We start from the raw sequence: 17131 nt of genomic DNA on the forward strand, positions 1-17131 counted from the left end.
TTTTGATAAATTTCACATTTTTTAATAGTTTATTTAATAATTAAACCTTTATAAACTCATTTTTAATCATTTATTAACGCGTCGCGTTTTTGCGACGCGTCAAATATTTAATGAATTCCATAAATTTAATAATTTATTTGATAATTAAACCTTAAATAAACCTTTACAAACTTGTTTTTTTTAATCAATTAATCTACTTCAAGATTTTTATGATATAAAAAACTTTAATAATTTTGATAAATTTCATATTTTTTAATAGTTTATTTAATAATTAAACCTTTATAAACTCATTTTTAATCATTTATTAACACGTCGCGATTTTTGCGACGCGTCAAATATTTAATAAATTCCATAAATTTAATAATTTATTTGATAATTAAACCTTAAATAAACCTTTACAAACTTGTTTTTTTAATCAATTAATCTACTTCAAGATTTTTATGATATAAAAAACTTTAATAATTTTGATAAATTTCATATTTTTTAATAGTTTATTTAATAATTAAACCTTTATAAACTCATTTTTAATCATTTATTAACGCGTCGCGATTTTTGCGACGCGTCAAATATTTAATAAATTCCATAAATTTAATAATTTATTTGATAATTAAACCTTAAATAAACCTTTACAAACTTGTTTTTTTAATCAATTAATCTACTTCAAGATTTTTATGATATAAAAAAGTTTAATAATTTTGATAAATTTCATATTTTTTAATAGTTTATTTAATAATTAAACCTTTATAAACTCATTTTTAATCATTTATTAACGCGTCGCGATTTTTGCGACGCGTCAAATATTTAATAAATTCCATAAATTTAATAATTTATTTGATAGTTAAACCTTAAATAAACCTTTACAAACTTGTTTTTTTAATCAATTAATCTACTTCAAGATTTTTATGGTATAAACAACTTTAATAATTCTAATAAATTTCATGTTTTTTAATAGTTTATTTAATAATTAAACCTTTATAAACTCATTTTTTATCATTTATTAACGCGTCGCAAATAAACTATTAAAAAATATGAAATTTATCAAAATTATTAAAGTTTTTTATATCATAAAAATCTTGAAGTAGATTAATTGATTAAAAAAACAAGTTTGTAAAGGTTTATTTAAGGTTTAATTATCAAATAAATTATTAAATTTATGGAATTTATTAAATATTTGACGCGTCGCAAAAATCGCGACGCGTTAATAAATGATTAAAAATGAGTTTATAAAGGTTTAATTATTAAATAAACTATTAAAAAATATGAAATTTATCAAAATTATTAAAGTTTTTTATATCATAAAAATCTTGAAGTAGATTAATTGATTAAAAAAACAAGTTTGTAAAGGTTTATTTAAGGTTTGATTATTAAATAAATTATTAAATTTATGGAATTTATTATTTAAAATTCTTTTCATATATTTCAATTATTAACTGTTTAAAATTTCTATAATTATTTTTGTAATAAATGGATCTACTAGAAGAGATTAATAATATTGGAGAATGTAAATTCAAAGAATATAAACCAATAAAAAGTTTAGAATTGAATACAAAATATAAAATAGAAAAATTTGAAAAAGTTAAAGATAAATATGGACCAACAGTTATTGTTGAATTAGAAAAATGTAAAGTTCATTTGCCTCATAGATTTATTAATATATTTGATGAAAAAACAATTAAAGAATTAAATAAAAAAGATTTAAACTTAATTATTACTGAAATTAAAACATTCAAAGATAAAGAAACTGTTTTAGTTAAATTTGTATAAAAACTACTCATTAAATTTTAAAATTTTACTTGTTTTTAAAAACATTTTGTTTTGTACTCAATTTTACGGAAAATATAGACATATTCATGAAAATTTCATCAAAATTATATACTTTTTCTAGAAAAATATGAAAATGTTAGAAATTGGCCTAAAAGAGGCAAAAATTTAACATATTAGTATTGAAAAACAACAAATTTCATTAAATTATTAAAGTCTTCCTTTTTTGGTCTAGGATTGGTACATTACTATCTACTTATAGATTTATATATATATGTGTCCGTGAACACGATAACTTGAGTAATTTTTATCCGATTTTGATGAAATTTGGTTTGAAGGTGTAAGGCGGGATAAACTTGAATGAGTTCGCGATCCAGCATGATCGGACCATGGGAACAGGATTTTATGGGGTAAAAATTGGGTTTTCTCACTTTTGACCCTCAAAACACAAAATTTTCCAATTTTTCTCTAAACCTTCTTAAAGAGCTTAAAAAAACAAACAATTCAGTATATCAAAGTGTTTTTGTACGGTTATTGGTTACGGAGAAAAAAAAAAAATTTAAATTTAAAATTCCCATGTTATTCTTATGGAGAATATTGTAAAATGTTGTAGTTTGCTTGTTTATGGATATATTTTGATCAAACTTGGCAAATATATTCATTTTATACTAAGCAATAATTATTTTACTTAAAACACACTATTTATTAGTTTCCTTGTAGCAGCAAACCTAGGTACTCGTTAAACCTAATGTTATTTAAATAGACCAATTGAAAATCAATTCAGCCTAATGGAAATTCGCTTAGACGGCAGGTTTGCTGCGGCGGGGGTATTATTGTATATATCTTCGTCTTACCACTACAAAATCACACACATTTCCTGTCGTTGTTCAACTCTACTGCAAAGAATCTCAGGCGGCCTGGGCGCATGAGTGTGCATAACTAGACACGTTATGAAATATAAATCAATACCATTCAATTTACTTTATTGTCAAATAAAATTTAAACTCGATTTTGAAGAGAGTATTTTAATTTCAAACCAGAATAAAGAAAGCTTTGATGATTTTTAGATGAAATTACTTTATATTTTACAAAGTTAAGTTGATGGATACATTTAATGCATTTGTCTAATCACCCACGAGTTTGACATCAAGTCTGAAAGGCAGTAATAAAATAAAATATACCTCGACGACAAGACAAACGAGTGTTTGATAATTTGTTATCATTTGTATTGTATAATTTGTATTGTTCAAAGATAGAGCGACGATTTAAAGCTAGATTTGTTATTTCCAAGCAAACATACACGATTTGAATATACATTACACAATTATTACAGGCTCACCTTGAATAAAAATACAAATTAATATATCAAATGAATATAAAAAACAGAAAAACACTTAAAACGTAAAAAAAAATATAATGAATAATAAATGTAAAAAAATATACTTCATAATTAAGAGAAAGCCACGAGCCTGTTTAGAACATTCGCTTGAGTAAATCGTCACTTCACAACATTTCAGTCAATTTAGGCCATTAATTGATCATGTTGATTCTTTCGGAACCGAGCCAAAACCACAAGGTCAATTCATTGTTCACATCAAATTTTTTTGTACACATCAAATTTCATGTAATTTCTTAAGTTAAATCAATCAGTTAACAAGTCACACAACAGTCAGTACAGTAGTCGATGTCAGACCAGTAGCGTAGCCAGGATTATGTCAAGGGGGGGGGGGGGTTTCACATAGCTGATCAGGGGGGGGGGCCACAGCCATAACTGTGGAAAAGAAATAATAAGGTTTGTTTAGGGCCATTTCAAAAACATGTAGGTAGGGGTATACCTTCTAGTACATTTGATTTTTTTATATTCCTCATTTGCACAGTTCCACTTGAGCACTAAACATAATAATCTAAATAGCAGTGAGGTCCAGTTTTTTTCAGTAGGTACGTTATCTATTGTATATTAAGAACCTTGATTAACCAGAGTGGTCAATATATCAATATCATAAACAATACAACAGTTATCATTCTTAAAAACAGATAACTTACTGCAGTCAATTTTAGAAGGAAGGTTAGAAGGAAGACACAAGAGCTCTTTGAAGGTGTCCAATCTGACCAAGGAATAGCGCGAATCCACTGTTGTTTACGCACCGGATCACTTGGAAACACAAAACACTGCGTGTATCCTTCAGTTTTAATCGAGCTCTCGTAATTGCTCTTGCACCCAGGCACAACACATGTATCTGGCATGATTCACTAGCAAGTTCAATGCCATTACAAAACAATTAAGGGTAGTAGAAACGTGAATAAGTACGTCGGTACGCGACTCCTCCATTTACTGTAATGGTAAGACGGCCGCGCGCCAAGACACGGATGCGACGTTGCCACGTTTCGCTCGCCGCAGCCTTGTGTTAGAGGTGGCTGTGTTTAAACACATATAGACACTCAAACATCATGGATGACATAGACTTGAACAATCTAGGAAATCAGGTCTTAGTCAAAAATTTGACGCAACAATTGCGGTAAAATACTACTGATGGGAGGATCCAAGAAAATGTCGGTACCGGATTCGGATCTTGAAAAAATCGGGTTCGGATCCGGATACGCTTTTTTTCTTTTTTTCCCAAAGACGGTTTTTATTAAAATAGCCAAATGGCTAACAATATTACAGTATTTGTTGACGTCAAAAATTCATATGGCTAGGTAATGTGACAATATATGTTGATGTAAATAACTCATATGGTTAGGCAATGTCAAAGACTATCTGTCTCCATACACAAGACTGTCAAGGGGGAGGGGGCTATTACTTTTTATTCACCCTGAACACAAGACTCTCTGTATCCTTCTATAATACAATTTTTATCCATATACGTGACTATCCATATCCATAGAGTTTTATTTTTAATTAGACATCTAAGAGATTTTGTTCCTCCTTTGTATGTTAGATCTGCGTATTTTGCTTTTTTTCAAAGTCTGTTAAAGTATGGTCTGTTACTGTGGGGTAACTTTACCCACATTCTAATAATTTTAAAGCTTCAAAAAAAGGCTGTAAGACTGTTGACCAATTCAGGGTTGAGGGACCATTGTAAACCTCTTTTTAAAGCAACAGGTATCCTGACAACTGTAAATTTGTATATATTAGAGTGTGTTATTTTTGTAAAACAAAATCCACATTTCTTTAGCTCTAGAAATAATTTTCACTCATATTGCACAAGGGGAAGATCTGCTTTGGATAGGCCCTACACCAGACTAACAACAGTACAGCAAAGTTTTGCTAGTATATCAGTAAAAATAGTAAATTGTTTTGCAAGTGAAATACTTGACATTCCTTGTACTCGGCTAAAACAAAAGTTGATGGCTTGGCTTGCTGACCACCCTTTTTACAGTTTGGATGAATTTTTTGCAGAACACAATTGTAATGGTAAAATTGTTATCTAGTTCTTACTTAGTCCCTAGTCAACTGTTACCTAGTCTTTCAAACACTTTGTTTAAGTACCTCACTTTTGTTTCTGTATATAGTTCTGTGTTTTTCAAATGATTTTAGCTTTTATTTTCTTGTTGTCTTTGTTATATTTAAGTTTAGTGAAGATTCCATGTTATAGACCATGTTATACTATCTAAAATCTATGGCCCTTTTTGGCACCTTTTTTTGTTAACGAGGTCTATTGTAACATATGTTATTTAATGACCAATAAAGATTTATGATTTATACATAGACCTTGTATATGGCCACAGATAGTCTTGTACATGGATACAGAAGGCCTTGTATATGGATACAGATAGTTTTGTATATGGATGCAAATAGTTTTGTATATGGATGCAAATAGTTTTGTATATGGATATAGATAGTCTTTTATATGGATAGAGTTTTGTATATGGACACAGTTAGTCTTGGACATGGACCCTGATAATCTTGTACATGGATACAGATAGTCTTGTTCATGAATACAGATAGTCTTGTTCATGGATACAGATAGTCTTGTTCATGGATACAGATAGTCTTTTATATGGACACAGATAGTCACTATTAATTTTATTTTAAAATACATCATTATGACAAAACCTGTTCTTATGTATGAATTGTACTTGATAAAAAACGTGTGGTGTTAATAGAATTAAAAAAATAAATTGGATGCTTTAAAACCGGATCCAGCCCAAAATCCAATTTTTTTTTGGATCCGATCGGGCGTCGGTTCTAGCTCAGATCCGGTAGTCCGATATCCAGATCCGACCATCACTAAAATACAATCATTAGGCAAAATTCACACCTTTTTTATAATTTCTCTCTCTTATTAAATTACAATCCTCCCAGTTGAAACTCTTCCCACATATTTTGGTGAAATAGTTGATACGAAAAGATTTGTTTAGTACTGAAATTTGTTTATTATTAAAATATTAGTAAATCAAGGCAAGATGTCCTCAACAGTGTTAGTAAAGTTAGTGAACCCCTCAACAGGTAAGATAGTGAAAAAAGCCCACATTTCACAATTAAAACGATTTTTTCAACCAATTTATTTAATAAACGTTGTCAGTGTGCACAATAAAACCTTAGCCCAGTTTAATTAGTTATAAGAAAAACACCTAGCAAGAAATCTCGGGTAACTTGACTGACTATAACAATACAATACAACAATATGGTACACAATACAACTCCAACCCTAGCTGATAGGGTGTTGGGAGTTGAGTCTAAGGCGTATTTTCACGGAGGATGCGCCCACAGTTCTTGGCACACTGCTTGGCCCGAAGCCGAAAACAACAACAACACATGGCAAGTTGGCAGCGAATCACGTCATAGTGTTTATATTTAATGTATGCATTTCAAGACCCCATTAATTAACAACCTTTTCATTCCCCTTAAAACCTACAATTCAAGCAAACGACTAACTTTTTAAAAAATTTTTAATTTTAATTTGTTCAAATTGGCTATGACGGGAATCGTTCACCATAACACATTCCTATGACAGATTGCAACTTTCATAGGGATAGTGCAGCCGACAGCTTACTTACGACAAACACTCACTAACAGTACTGGACTGAGAAATGACAGAACGATTGCAGCACATTTACGATACAGACAAATCACTACAGAACAAGCTAGACTTAAGCTATGGTAATTAGGCTTAGTAGAATTAAGTACAATTAAGTATTCTGTGTTAACATAAGTAATTGAGTCACAAAAGTAAAAACGAGAGAGAATAAAAAAGTATAAGTAAGTAAAGTCATCCACGTATGTTAAGATAGATACATGGTATTAAGGCGTAATACAATCGTTATCACAAGAAGTAGATAAAAGCGCACATTACAATCCATAGGTTTAAATGAAACACAGTATTCATAGCTTGGCAGAAGAGTTCATGTATTCTATATTTAGAAAGGGTAATTTAAATGTTTATTATGTGTAATATACTTGCATGCATTCAAATAAACTAATAAATAAAAAAATACATTAAAATATATTTATATCGCTGAGCGACAGAGAAGGAAATGGACTAGTAACAAACAATAGCAAGCGCCAGCCACGAGATAACACCGCCGTTATCAGCCCAAACATCTGTTGCATTCAAACATCTACTTCCGTCCTACATAAACAAACAAACCAAGCACCGATCAATCCTTCCCATCGAAGGAGTGTGTTAAAATAATATTTATATAAAAATTAAATAATATTTATATAAAAATTAAATTGTGCTACGCCATCCGGGGAATAAATAAGTATCATTTAAAACCTCTGTGCACAATTGTTGATAATTGGTACAAGAGGAACTTCGAACGAATATACACTTGCAATAACATTATCACTTTTTACATCAACCAACAGTACTTTCGAAACTCCATTCAACCACGAGAAGCATCCAAACCAAAAGAGTATATAATGTGTGTCACAACTAGTTAGTTAATAAATATTATAAATTTTAGTAATATTACAGTAATATATGAATTTAGTAATATACCTCCCAGAAAATCAAATCCATAGCATTTAAGTAGAAAAACATTAGATATTTTTTTCCTTTTCTCCTCAGTAAATTAAATCTCATTGTTAATTAGGTAGGACACCTTCTTATTGTTAATAAAATCTTTTAAATTATAAGTATCAAAAGTAACCTTAAGTAAAGTAGTCGCGATCAATTTTTTCCGAATATTTAGGGAATATATCAGTGATAACAAAGACCATAATAAATAAACATCGATCAAAACAATCTCCAATATCACCTCTGAGACAATGTATCATCAACCAGACACCAACTTCAAAATCCAACGCATTTCATTCAACATTAAAGAGATGATCAGCAATATAATTGGCGCCCCAAACTTAAAGCTAAAAAAAGCCACCTACTCATCTTTCCCAAACCAACCCCCCAAAAAAAGAGCAACTCACCAGGGGGGAGGATGTAGCGTCCCGCTACAACTACTCAAGCGCAACGCGTAAAGTCACATGACACGGCTGGGGTAGTTGCACGGGCAGGTCCACCGAAGAGGGCACGTGCGCCAAGACACAACGGGGAACAGAGTAGTGTTGTGAGTGCCAGCGTCAGGACTTCTACGTGTCGGATGAGCAGATTATTTAGTAGGGGTTGGGGAAGGGTGTAGGCTAGGGTAAATTAGTAATTAATTAAGTAATTTACCAAATTACATAATTAGGTTTACCAAATGGTCGTGGTCTGGTAATTAATAATCCAAATTTATACAATCACTATAATAATGGTACACTACCTCGTCAAGTAATCCAAATGTTGATTGAGGTTAACAACTTACATGTTTCGCCGTAAATATGGCATCGTCAGGGTTACAAAAACGAAGACATCGATGTCATATGCACACAATAAATATACAAATATGAACATTTATAATTTTATGTTATTTAAATAATATGAATTAAAATTTATGTTATTTAAATAGGAAATAAATCTGACAATTTAAAGGGAATATTTAAGTAGAAATTCAGCCAGGTAAATGGAAGTTCGCTTAGTCTGCAGGTTTGCTGCGGGGGGGGGGTATTGTACTATGTCATGTTTTTTGTATAAGAGGGGATATTCTGTTGCAATTACAGTATATTGCAATATTCTATTAGATCAATAATGGACTGAATTAAAATGGTATTTTGAAAGTTATAATGCTATTTGGGATTTATGAATTGCAGGTTATGATCTGGTGCTTGCCGAGGACGAGGAAATGAACAGAATGATTGAATCAATGAAGCTGTTTGATTCAATATGTAACAGTAAATGGTTTGTCGAAACATCAATCATTCTTTTCCTGAATAAGAAGGACCTGTTTGAAGAGAAGATAACCAAGAGTCCTTTGACCATATGTTTTCCTGAATACACAGGTAAATACGGGTTTTCCCACGAATAGTTGGATTTAGTTCCTTAGTGATTTAGATTTTAGTAGATCCCAGATATTTGTATATTAATATTACAATATTAATATACAAATATCTGGGCAGTTGAGTGGTTCTAGACTTGTGGGACATGTGGGTAAGGCCCCTTGTACCTCTTGGTGTTAGAGGTTAATTAATTTAATTCCAATAAACTTATTCTTTGCACTTATCAGCTGTCAATTCCAGTGTCACAATTTTAATATTAATATTTCCATTATTACTTAAATTAATTGTTCACATTGTGTCCAGTCATTTGATCTGTAATTATTATATTCATTCAAAGACTATTCTATTTGTGTAGTAAAAATGCTTCAATTAACATTAGTAATCATCAAAGCTGGCTCTTTGGGCCTGTGATTCACGGTTAATTGTATCCTCTGATTAAATTTAAGGGTTCAGTCTACACTTATAACATCAACGATTATGTCGTGATTGCCAGTCAATTAATAAGTCAATAAGTAGTTTATTAGGCCAGATCAACATACTGTATACATGCATTAGCCAAGTCAAAATTCACAAATAATCGCCATACGTGGCTACACCGCCACAATTTCAATAGTTTCCACAGCTATTTTCTTTAAAAGCAATTCAGTATTTCATTATTAGTACTGAAAGTGGCACTTCCCTATGTGCTCAAGCTTCATGTGTGAGGAAAAGCTGAGGTATGGAATAATTGGAGCATGACCCAGGAATCACTTTTGGTACAAGTTATAAACCATACTTCTCATCGCAACTTAAAAATACTCACAAAAGAATAACATACATCAGTAAAACTAGGGATGGATGGGTCCCGAAATTTTGGAAAATTTTCAGGTAAAAAATATCCCCGATTTTCGGGACGGGATTACATTTGATTCGGGATTTTTTCGGGACAGGATTTGATCAGATCATTGGCGATTTTGCCGCTTCGTGAGTGACAATGACGCCGTTTTCGCAAGAGATGTTCATGATAGTTCCGCAAACGCAGGAGGCAAAGTCATTTCGACGACCGTGCCATGACCACAAGTCATACCGACGATCGCACAGTGACTGCGAGTCATACCGACGATCACGCCGTGACCGCGGAGTCATACTGACGATCACACCATTACTGCGGAGTCATACCGACGATCTAGCCGTGACCGCGGCGTCATTTCGACGATCGCACTATGACCACTAGTCATTTTGACTGCGAGTCACAAGTCTTTATACCTGTAAATTTTTACCCATTTTTTTGTTTTGATAGATCAGTGCCACAAATGGTAAAAAATTGATTTTGTTTGTATTTTTTGGTAACTCAAGACTTTTTTATGCACAGGAAAAATCCTGTCCCGTCCCGAACTAAATATTCAATCCCGTCCATCCCTAAGTAAAACTATTATGTTTTTCAGTAAAATGTTTTAAATATTAAAATTAAAACCAAATGGGATAAAGCAAACCTACATAACATAAAAATTTGAAGTTTTAGAATTGTGCATTAAACATACATAATTAATAAACCTCCTGTTCCTGTCTTAAAAAACAGGAAAATTAGCTCATGCCTATTTATGTTTACATTTACATTGTTTAATCAGTAAATCAGCTTATTTAAATCATACAAATTATTGGTAATGAAACCCTAGCTTTGTGCAAATGGAGAACTGATAGAAACCCAGGGAAAGTAAATTTTGAGCAAGGTAAAACCACCTGATAGTGTTTGCCTTGCTAGAATTAACAGTTGGGAAACAATTATTTTATTTTATATTAGCTGTCATTGAAAATAGCTACTTTGTGTACCAAGTGATGAAAATAAATTTCAAAGCTGCACGTCTGGAAATATCCGTCATCATGTTTTAGCCAAAGTGGAAGTTGTTTTGTAAAGCACACTGGTCGTATCAAAGCCCTTGTCAAACTATGGGTTCTCCCTCCGGTCAAGGGATTCTGATTCTGATTCTGATTCTAGTATATCTGTATTACCAAGTGTAAATTATCTACTGCTACAATGTTCAATTTCTAACAACACTAGTTTTGATTATATGAAACGGAGTGACCCTTACACTAATGGTTTTTCAGGTTCTAACACATATGAGGAAGCAGCCGCCTACATCCAGATGAAGTTTGAGAATCTCAACAAGAGGAAAGATCAAAAAGAGATATACACTCACTTCACATGTGCCACTGACACCAATAACATACAATTCGTCTTCGACGCTGTCACAGACGTCATCATAAAGAATAATCTTAAGGATTGTGGATTGTTTTAAGGAAACTAGATCGCTTGCCATCAACTGCATTGCCATTAGTTTTTAAGATCTCATCAATGAACTCCATTCCTTATTAAGACTTTATGAGCTATTTTCACAATCAGTCAAAACTATTAATTTGCCGTTATCTTTGTATTGATGTTTTGTATTACTTATCAAAGCACTTTCTTATTTCAGCAAATTTTTCCATATAGGAAATAAGCTATTACCATAGGTCTTATGGTATGACCTGGACCAGGGACCGATTTATTTTTTTGCTACGAGGTCCCCAGAGAGGCCAAAAACACCCTTATATTCATATTCAAATTCATATATTTATGTGTCCGTTATCAAGATAACTCGAGCAAAAAAGATCCAATTTCGACGAAATTTGGCACAAACAAGTAAACCTAAGTTTACTCGAACGAGTTTGCGAACCAGCATGATCAGACTTAAGGAACGGGGTTTTATGGTGTAGAATCAGTTTTTCCCATTTTTACCCTAAAGTAAAATCACAAAATGTTGCAATATTTGTCGATACTATTTTGTAGCGCTAAAAAAAATAAATAATCTATTATATTGAAACTTTGTTTTATACCTAATGGTCTCGGAGAAAATTTAAAAAGGTGTAAAATAAGAATTCCCATATTATTTTTATTAAGGATAACTGTTGTAGTTTGCTAAGCTTGTTTATGGATATATTTTGATCAATTTTGTTTTGGTAATTTTGTTTATTTCATACTAAGCTACCAACATTTCATTCAAAACGCAAGTACTCAAAATTAATGTTTTTTTTTTATGGGAAATAAATCTGACAAGGGACCATTTTAGTGGAAATTTAGCCAGCTAAATGGAAATTGGCTTAGTCTGCAGGATTGCTATGGCAGTATTGTAATAGTAACTTAGAAATTTGCTAATATATGTAAACATTTGTAAACCTAGGAATAAGGTTTGTAACACAAGATAAGCTTTAACTACAAATCGTTCAAGTTTTATTTATTTTTACAACCAGATAAAAAAAAACAATTACTAGGCCTATCATGATATTTGAGCTATACATAGGTGGTGCTAGATTTAAAAAATCTTCTATTTGTGCCTTTACTAAGCTACAACTACATCCTTATCAACTAAAGAATTACTTAGGAACGTGGTTTTTATATTTTTAAATTATAATATAACTTAAGTCAATCTGTAGTATGTACATAATAGTTTTTCTCAACTGTAAATATAGATTAATTAAAATCAAAACCAGATTGCAAGAAATATACGTACTAACACACATTTTGCTCAAGAGTGAGTGCCTTATTAAGATAAATGTATATTAATTGAAACTCAAAAATTTAAATTTTGATAAGAAATACTGTACTTTTTGTGAAGTAAAATTAATTAATCTGTGTTTAAATTAAACAAATAAACACAAAGAAAGAAAGGAGAAACTGTGTAGATAAATTTGATTTTTGTTGTCTTATATTGCTTCATATGCAGGTTAAAGTTATAACCCTTAAAACTAGAAATTACACATTTTAGAATCTTCTGTGATTGGGACAGTAATGCAGTTTTAGTGTGCTAGGGCTACATTTTTAGATAAAAGACCAAAACTCACCTTGTCGAAACAAGCTCAAACTCAACAGACAAGGCAGAGCCTAGGCTAGTGATGAATTGTATTGTTAAACTGCACAAACTATAAGCTATCTTCACTTAAATAAAGTTGTATACATTTAGTCGTTAGATACATGGTGGAAGTAAGTAAGGTGTGCTATTCAGCCGGACGAGTCTGAGACCGTTTTGCTCATCACGATGTGACGTCACCTTGGGGGCAAACTGCCTCGCAAGCGTATATAACTCAGTGTGACGCCGCTTGATTAACATCAACATTTTGAACAGTTAGAATTGGGAAAAAATTATAAAACTTGACATGGACATTAATTATTATAAGTGGACGATGCGTGTTGTGAAAAAATATCTAGTATATGTACAAACTTAACCGTGAAATCACTCTTTATACTTGGCCTTTCTTAAAACTAAACATGAAAAAGTTAGTCGGCTACCAAATCACGTACTATTTGGTTAGAAGCATCTGACCAGCGGGAAAGTTTTAGATAAAGATTCAAATTTAACTTTTTTTAACTAAATACCATTAGACGCTTATTTCCTGGGATACGCGTAGTTATATTAGCACATGATCAGAGCGGGCGCTGCGAGTCGATTCAGTTGCCATGTATAAATCACGCATTACCATCCAACCAATAATGTAGTTTTATGAATATAGTAGTGGTGATATTTTTATTCCTATATTTATATTTTTATGTGTGAAAATTGTAGTTCTGTTGACTTCAGGATGTTTTTTTTTCAGTTTGAATACAGATTATTTTGTAATAGTTCCCAGAGAAGATATAATTTGGTCTTATCTGTCAATAGGGTTAACGTTGCCAAATAACATTTAAAGTGTTGCAAATCGTATTGCATATAATATTTTAAATAATGAATTCTCTTTAACGCAAAGAAATGTATAACATAGTATATAAAATAAATACTCTGTTTAAAATAATTTGGTGATTAAACATTGTATTTATAATCAGCAAGCATTCAGTGATTAAAATATCAAACTGTTTCACTCTTGTAATACAATAATAAAAAAAAAACTGATGTTTCAGTTTAACTTGACTGCTAGGATCCTATTTCACTGGGGTTGTTATCTATGTCGCAACTTTGGCTTGGATGCAGGGGTGTGGGCAGGAGATGGTCACGTGTTGTTTGTTTTGTTTTTGTCTCGGTGTTGACCGCGAGTTGCAGTAGATATAAGTTTTGCAAAGGGTAGGAACCTATCATCAAAATCAAGCAAATAAACAGAAAGCTAAGACAATGTAATTTTGCAAGTGGAAAAAAAGAAAATTTCTGATGAAACTTAAAAAAGCTTAGAAAAATCCAGAGCTGATGAAATGTTTTACATGTTTACTTTCAGGTCGTAAATTTTGATATAAAAATATAAAATGTAATAAACTATTTTAGTGTAAAACTTATTATATTACATCTGTCACATGTTGATATTACATATTTGGTTGAAAATGTATAATACAAAGTATATCCTTATAACGTATAGCCACAGTGTATTGGATAATTAATGCGTGGCCTTTTTATCCAATAAACGGCGGCCTCGGCTGAAAGCACGCTCCGTTGCCGCTTGATATCATTCTTCGTAGCTAAAAAAGTAATTCCTTTATCGAAATCTAATCGATACTACAGTTAAATTAGAACCTTTCCCTAAATCTTTCCGTCAGGTCTGACAAACCTGACCAAATAATACGTGATTTGGTAGCCGACTAACTTTTTCGTGTTAGTATGAAAAAGTTTAAGTTCAGTGGTTTAGTGGTTTTTATTTGAAATAAATTAATAACATTTAAATCATCATAAGCATCTTATGTTAATAGTCTATGACTATGCAAAGTTTCAAAAAATTTATCGGTTCTAACTATTTAAAATTACGATCAATCAATCAATCAACCCCGCCCCGCACCACCATCGCCCGGCCACGATGCGCAGTAGCACATCTGTCTTTACTTCCACCATGATTAGATACTACTAAAAGGATTGATTATGGTAACAGTAGTCTTCTATGCAAGAGGAATTTGGCTTGATGTCCCCAACATTTAATGGGCTTGGATTGCTCTCTCTTAAGAGAACAAAATCCTCTGTCATATTATGTTGTACTTCTGGAACATTATTGCTAATGTCTTCCTTTGCTTCCTAGTATAAGCACTTACAAAAAAGATATTTTGCCAAGTTTAATGGCTTCAGCATGACTCATGGATGTTATAAATGCTTATGCAAATATTTAAAGATGTTTATTGCTGTGATTTTATTTGATCTTATTGTTGTGTGTAAAACTGTCGACTCCTGCACATTCCCAACTTCATATTAAACAAACAATTATTATGTGATTTCTCCAACCATATTTTCCAACAATTTTTTTTTTATTAAGGCCATTCTTTAGACAGCTAGGATGTATTTCATTTTTGTGTCATTTAGTAATAACTTTGTCTGATTAAAACAACTATGTTTATATCATCTTAAGTTTTCCTATGATTGAGATTAAAGGCAGCATTTAATGTCTTATAGTGGTAGTCAAAGAGGGATGGACTCACTACAGTTTTTGTTTACTACACTTGCACTAATTTAAGTAACATTACCTAGTGCCTGTCTTCTACAAAAAATCACAATTTGTCCCTTTTAAGTCCTTTTTAATAAGCCCTGAGAATTTTTTTTAATACACCCAATACCTGAAGGTGTTTTTTTAGTTATTAAACTAATAAAAACATTTGGAAGGGTAAAAGAACGAAAGGGTAGATAGTTAATTCAAAGAAGATTATTATTATTTTTGTTATTCTTAAAGCTAACTTAAACACAACATTAATATTTACACTACCTGTACTAAAATATGTAAATTACGGATTATGTTGTCAAATTCCAATTTTTTGTGCACCACTTTTCCAGTGTGTATTCAAAGCATTCCTACCATCACATTTGTATAATTGTATGATAAGTTAAGCATTAAATGCCAACTGATGTCTGGTATGAGGCTTGTGAAAACAAGTAGATGCAAGTAAACATAATTTTTCATTTTTTGTATTTTCACCTCTGTATAATCTTGTTTGTAGGCCTTATCATTAATAGTTCTACATACAATTTTCTATTGATACAATCATAGATAAAACATACTCCCCCAAGTAGATTTCTCATCCTTATGGAACAGCTGAAGACAATTTTATTGTTAGTTCTGTACGGTTATGTAGAGGTCGTGTTTTGTATACAATTTGTTTCCCGTTATTACAGTCATTTAAAATCTTGTTTGACCATATAATACGATCTAATCTTAAACAATAACTTGTCCCCTAGTTATATAACCAAACAGTAAAGCACAAATCAAGAAATTAACCCTAAAATAATAGAAACAAAATTTCGTCGACACTAGCGCCCAGATTCATTGTACATGAACTAGACACAAAAAACGTGCTTCAAAATTTACAATGGGATGAGAAGTCTACTTGTGTTGGTTAGTCTATGATACAATTTAGAGCAATATCTTATTTATATTATTTTCAAATGGTATTGTGTTGTGTCAAAGCGCTCTCTGGATTACCTTTGATAGTTCTATTATTTAGTTATAACTTACCCATAAATTAATAACTTATGAATTTTGTAAGATATTTTTACGATTTTATAAATAAAAAAATTTTGAAGTTAATTTATTTTTCTTTCTTTATCCTTTTAATGTTAATTGAGCAGAAATGCATCTTAAAAAGAGTTGGTCCCTGTAGTACAAATCTCTGTTGATTAAATTTAAAAAGTATTTTAACTTTAGTTATTTTATGCAAGTTACAAAAAATTTCAAGACTGATGGAGTGATCCAACTGTGCCCACAGCTTATTCAAAGTGGATGAAAAATTACAATAAATAAATAATAAATCTTTATTCACCATAAGGATATGTTAAATATCAAGGACAAATACAAAATAACAGTAAGTTTTAGGCAAAGTCAACTTACAAAGTATGATATTTATGAAATCACACATCAAGATCATATGTACACTAATTAAGGACCTGATAATGTAGCAGGTGAACAGTAGGGTCCAGAATTAAGGATCTGTGGCTTAACTAATTAATTCTACAAATTTATCCAACTCAATTTGAAAAAAAAGATCACCCAGGCTATGAGAAAGGTTACCTGGTAACCAATTGTAAACCAAGGATGAGTAAATGTCAATATTAAGTTCTGGCCCAGAAATACAGGGTGTTTAAA

The 17131-nt window shown here is 31.4% G+C and overlaps 1 protein-coding gene across 1 annotated transcript in view; it reads left to right on the plus strand.

The window, feature by feature from the left end:
• LOC128997755 (guanine nucleotide-binding protein G(i) subunit alpha) overlaps positions 1–16566 on the plus strand; it is a 51985-nt gene extending 35419 nt beyond the window's left edge. Inside the window, exons 5-6 of the mRNA XM_054423417.1 lie at positions 8894–9082; positions 11165–16566. Coding sequence (XP_054279392.1) covers positions 8894–9082; positions 11165–11355 — 380 coding nt within the window. The 3' untranslated portion in view covers positions 11356–16566. The remainder of the gene's footprint in view (positions 1–8893; positions 9083–11164) is intronic.
• Positions 16567–17131: the final 565 nt, after the last annotated feature.

This window comes from Macrosteles quadrilineatus, unplaced genomic scaffold (assembly GCF_028750875.1).
Source record: "Macrosteles quadrilineatus isolate MER2022 unplaced genomic scaffold, UCM_ALF_1.0 Scaffold_7__1_contigs__length_78375512, whole genome shotgun sequence".
Lineage (NCBI taxonomy): Eukaryota > Metazoa > Arthropoda > Insecta > Hemiptera > Cicadellidae > Macrosteles > Macrosteles quadrilineatus.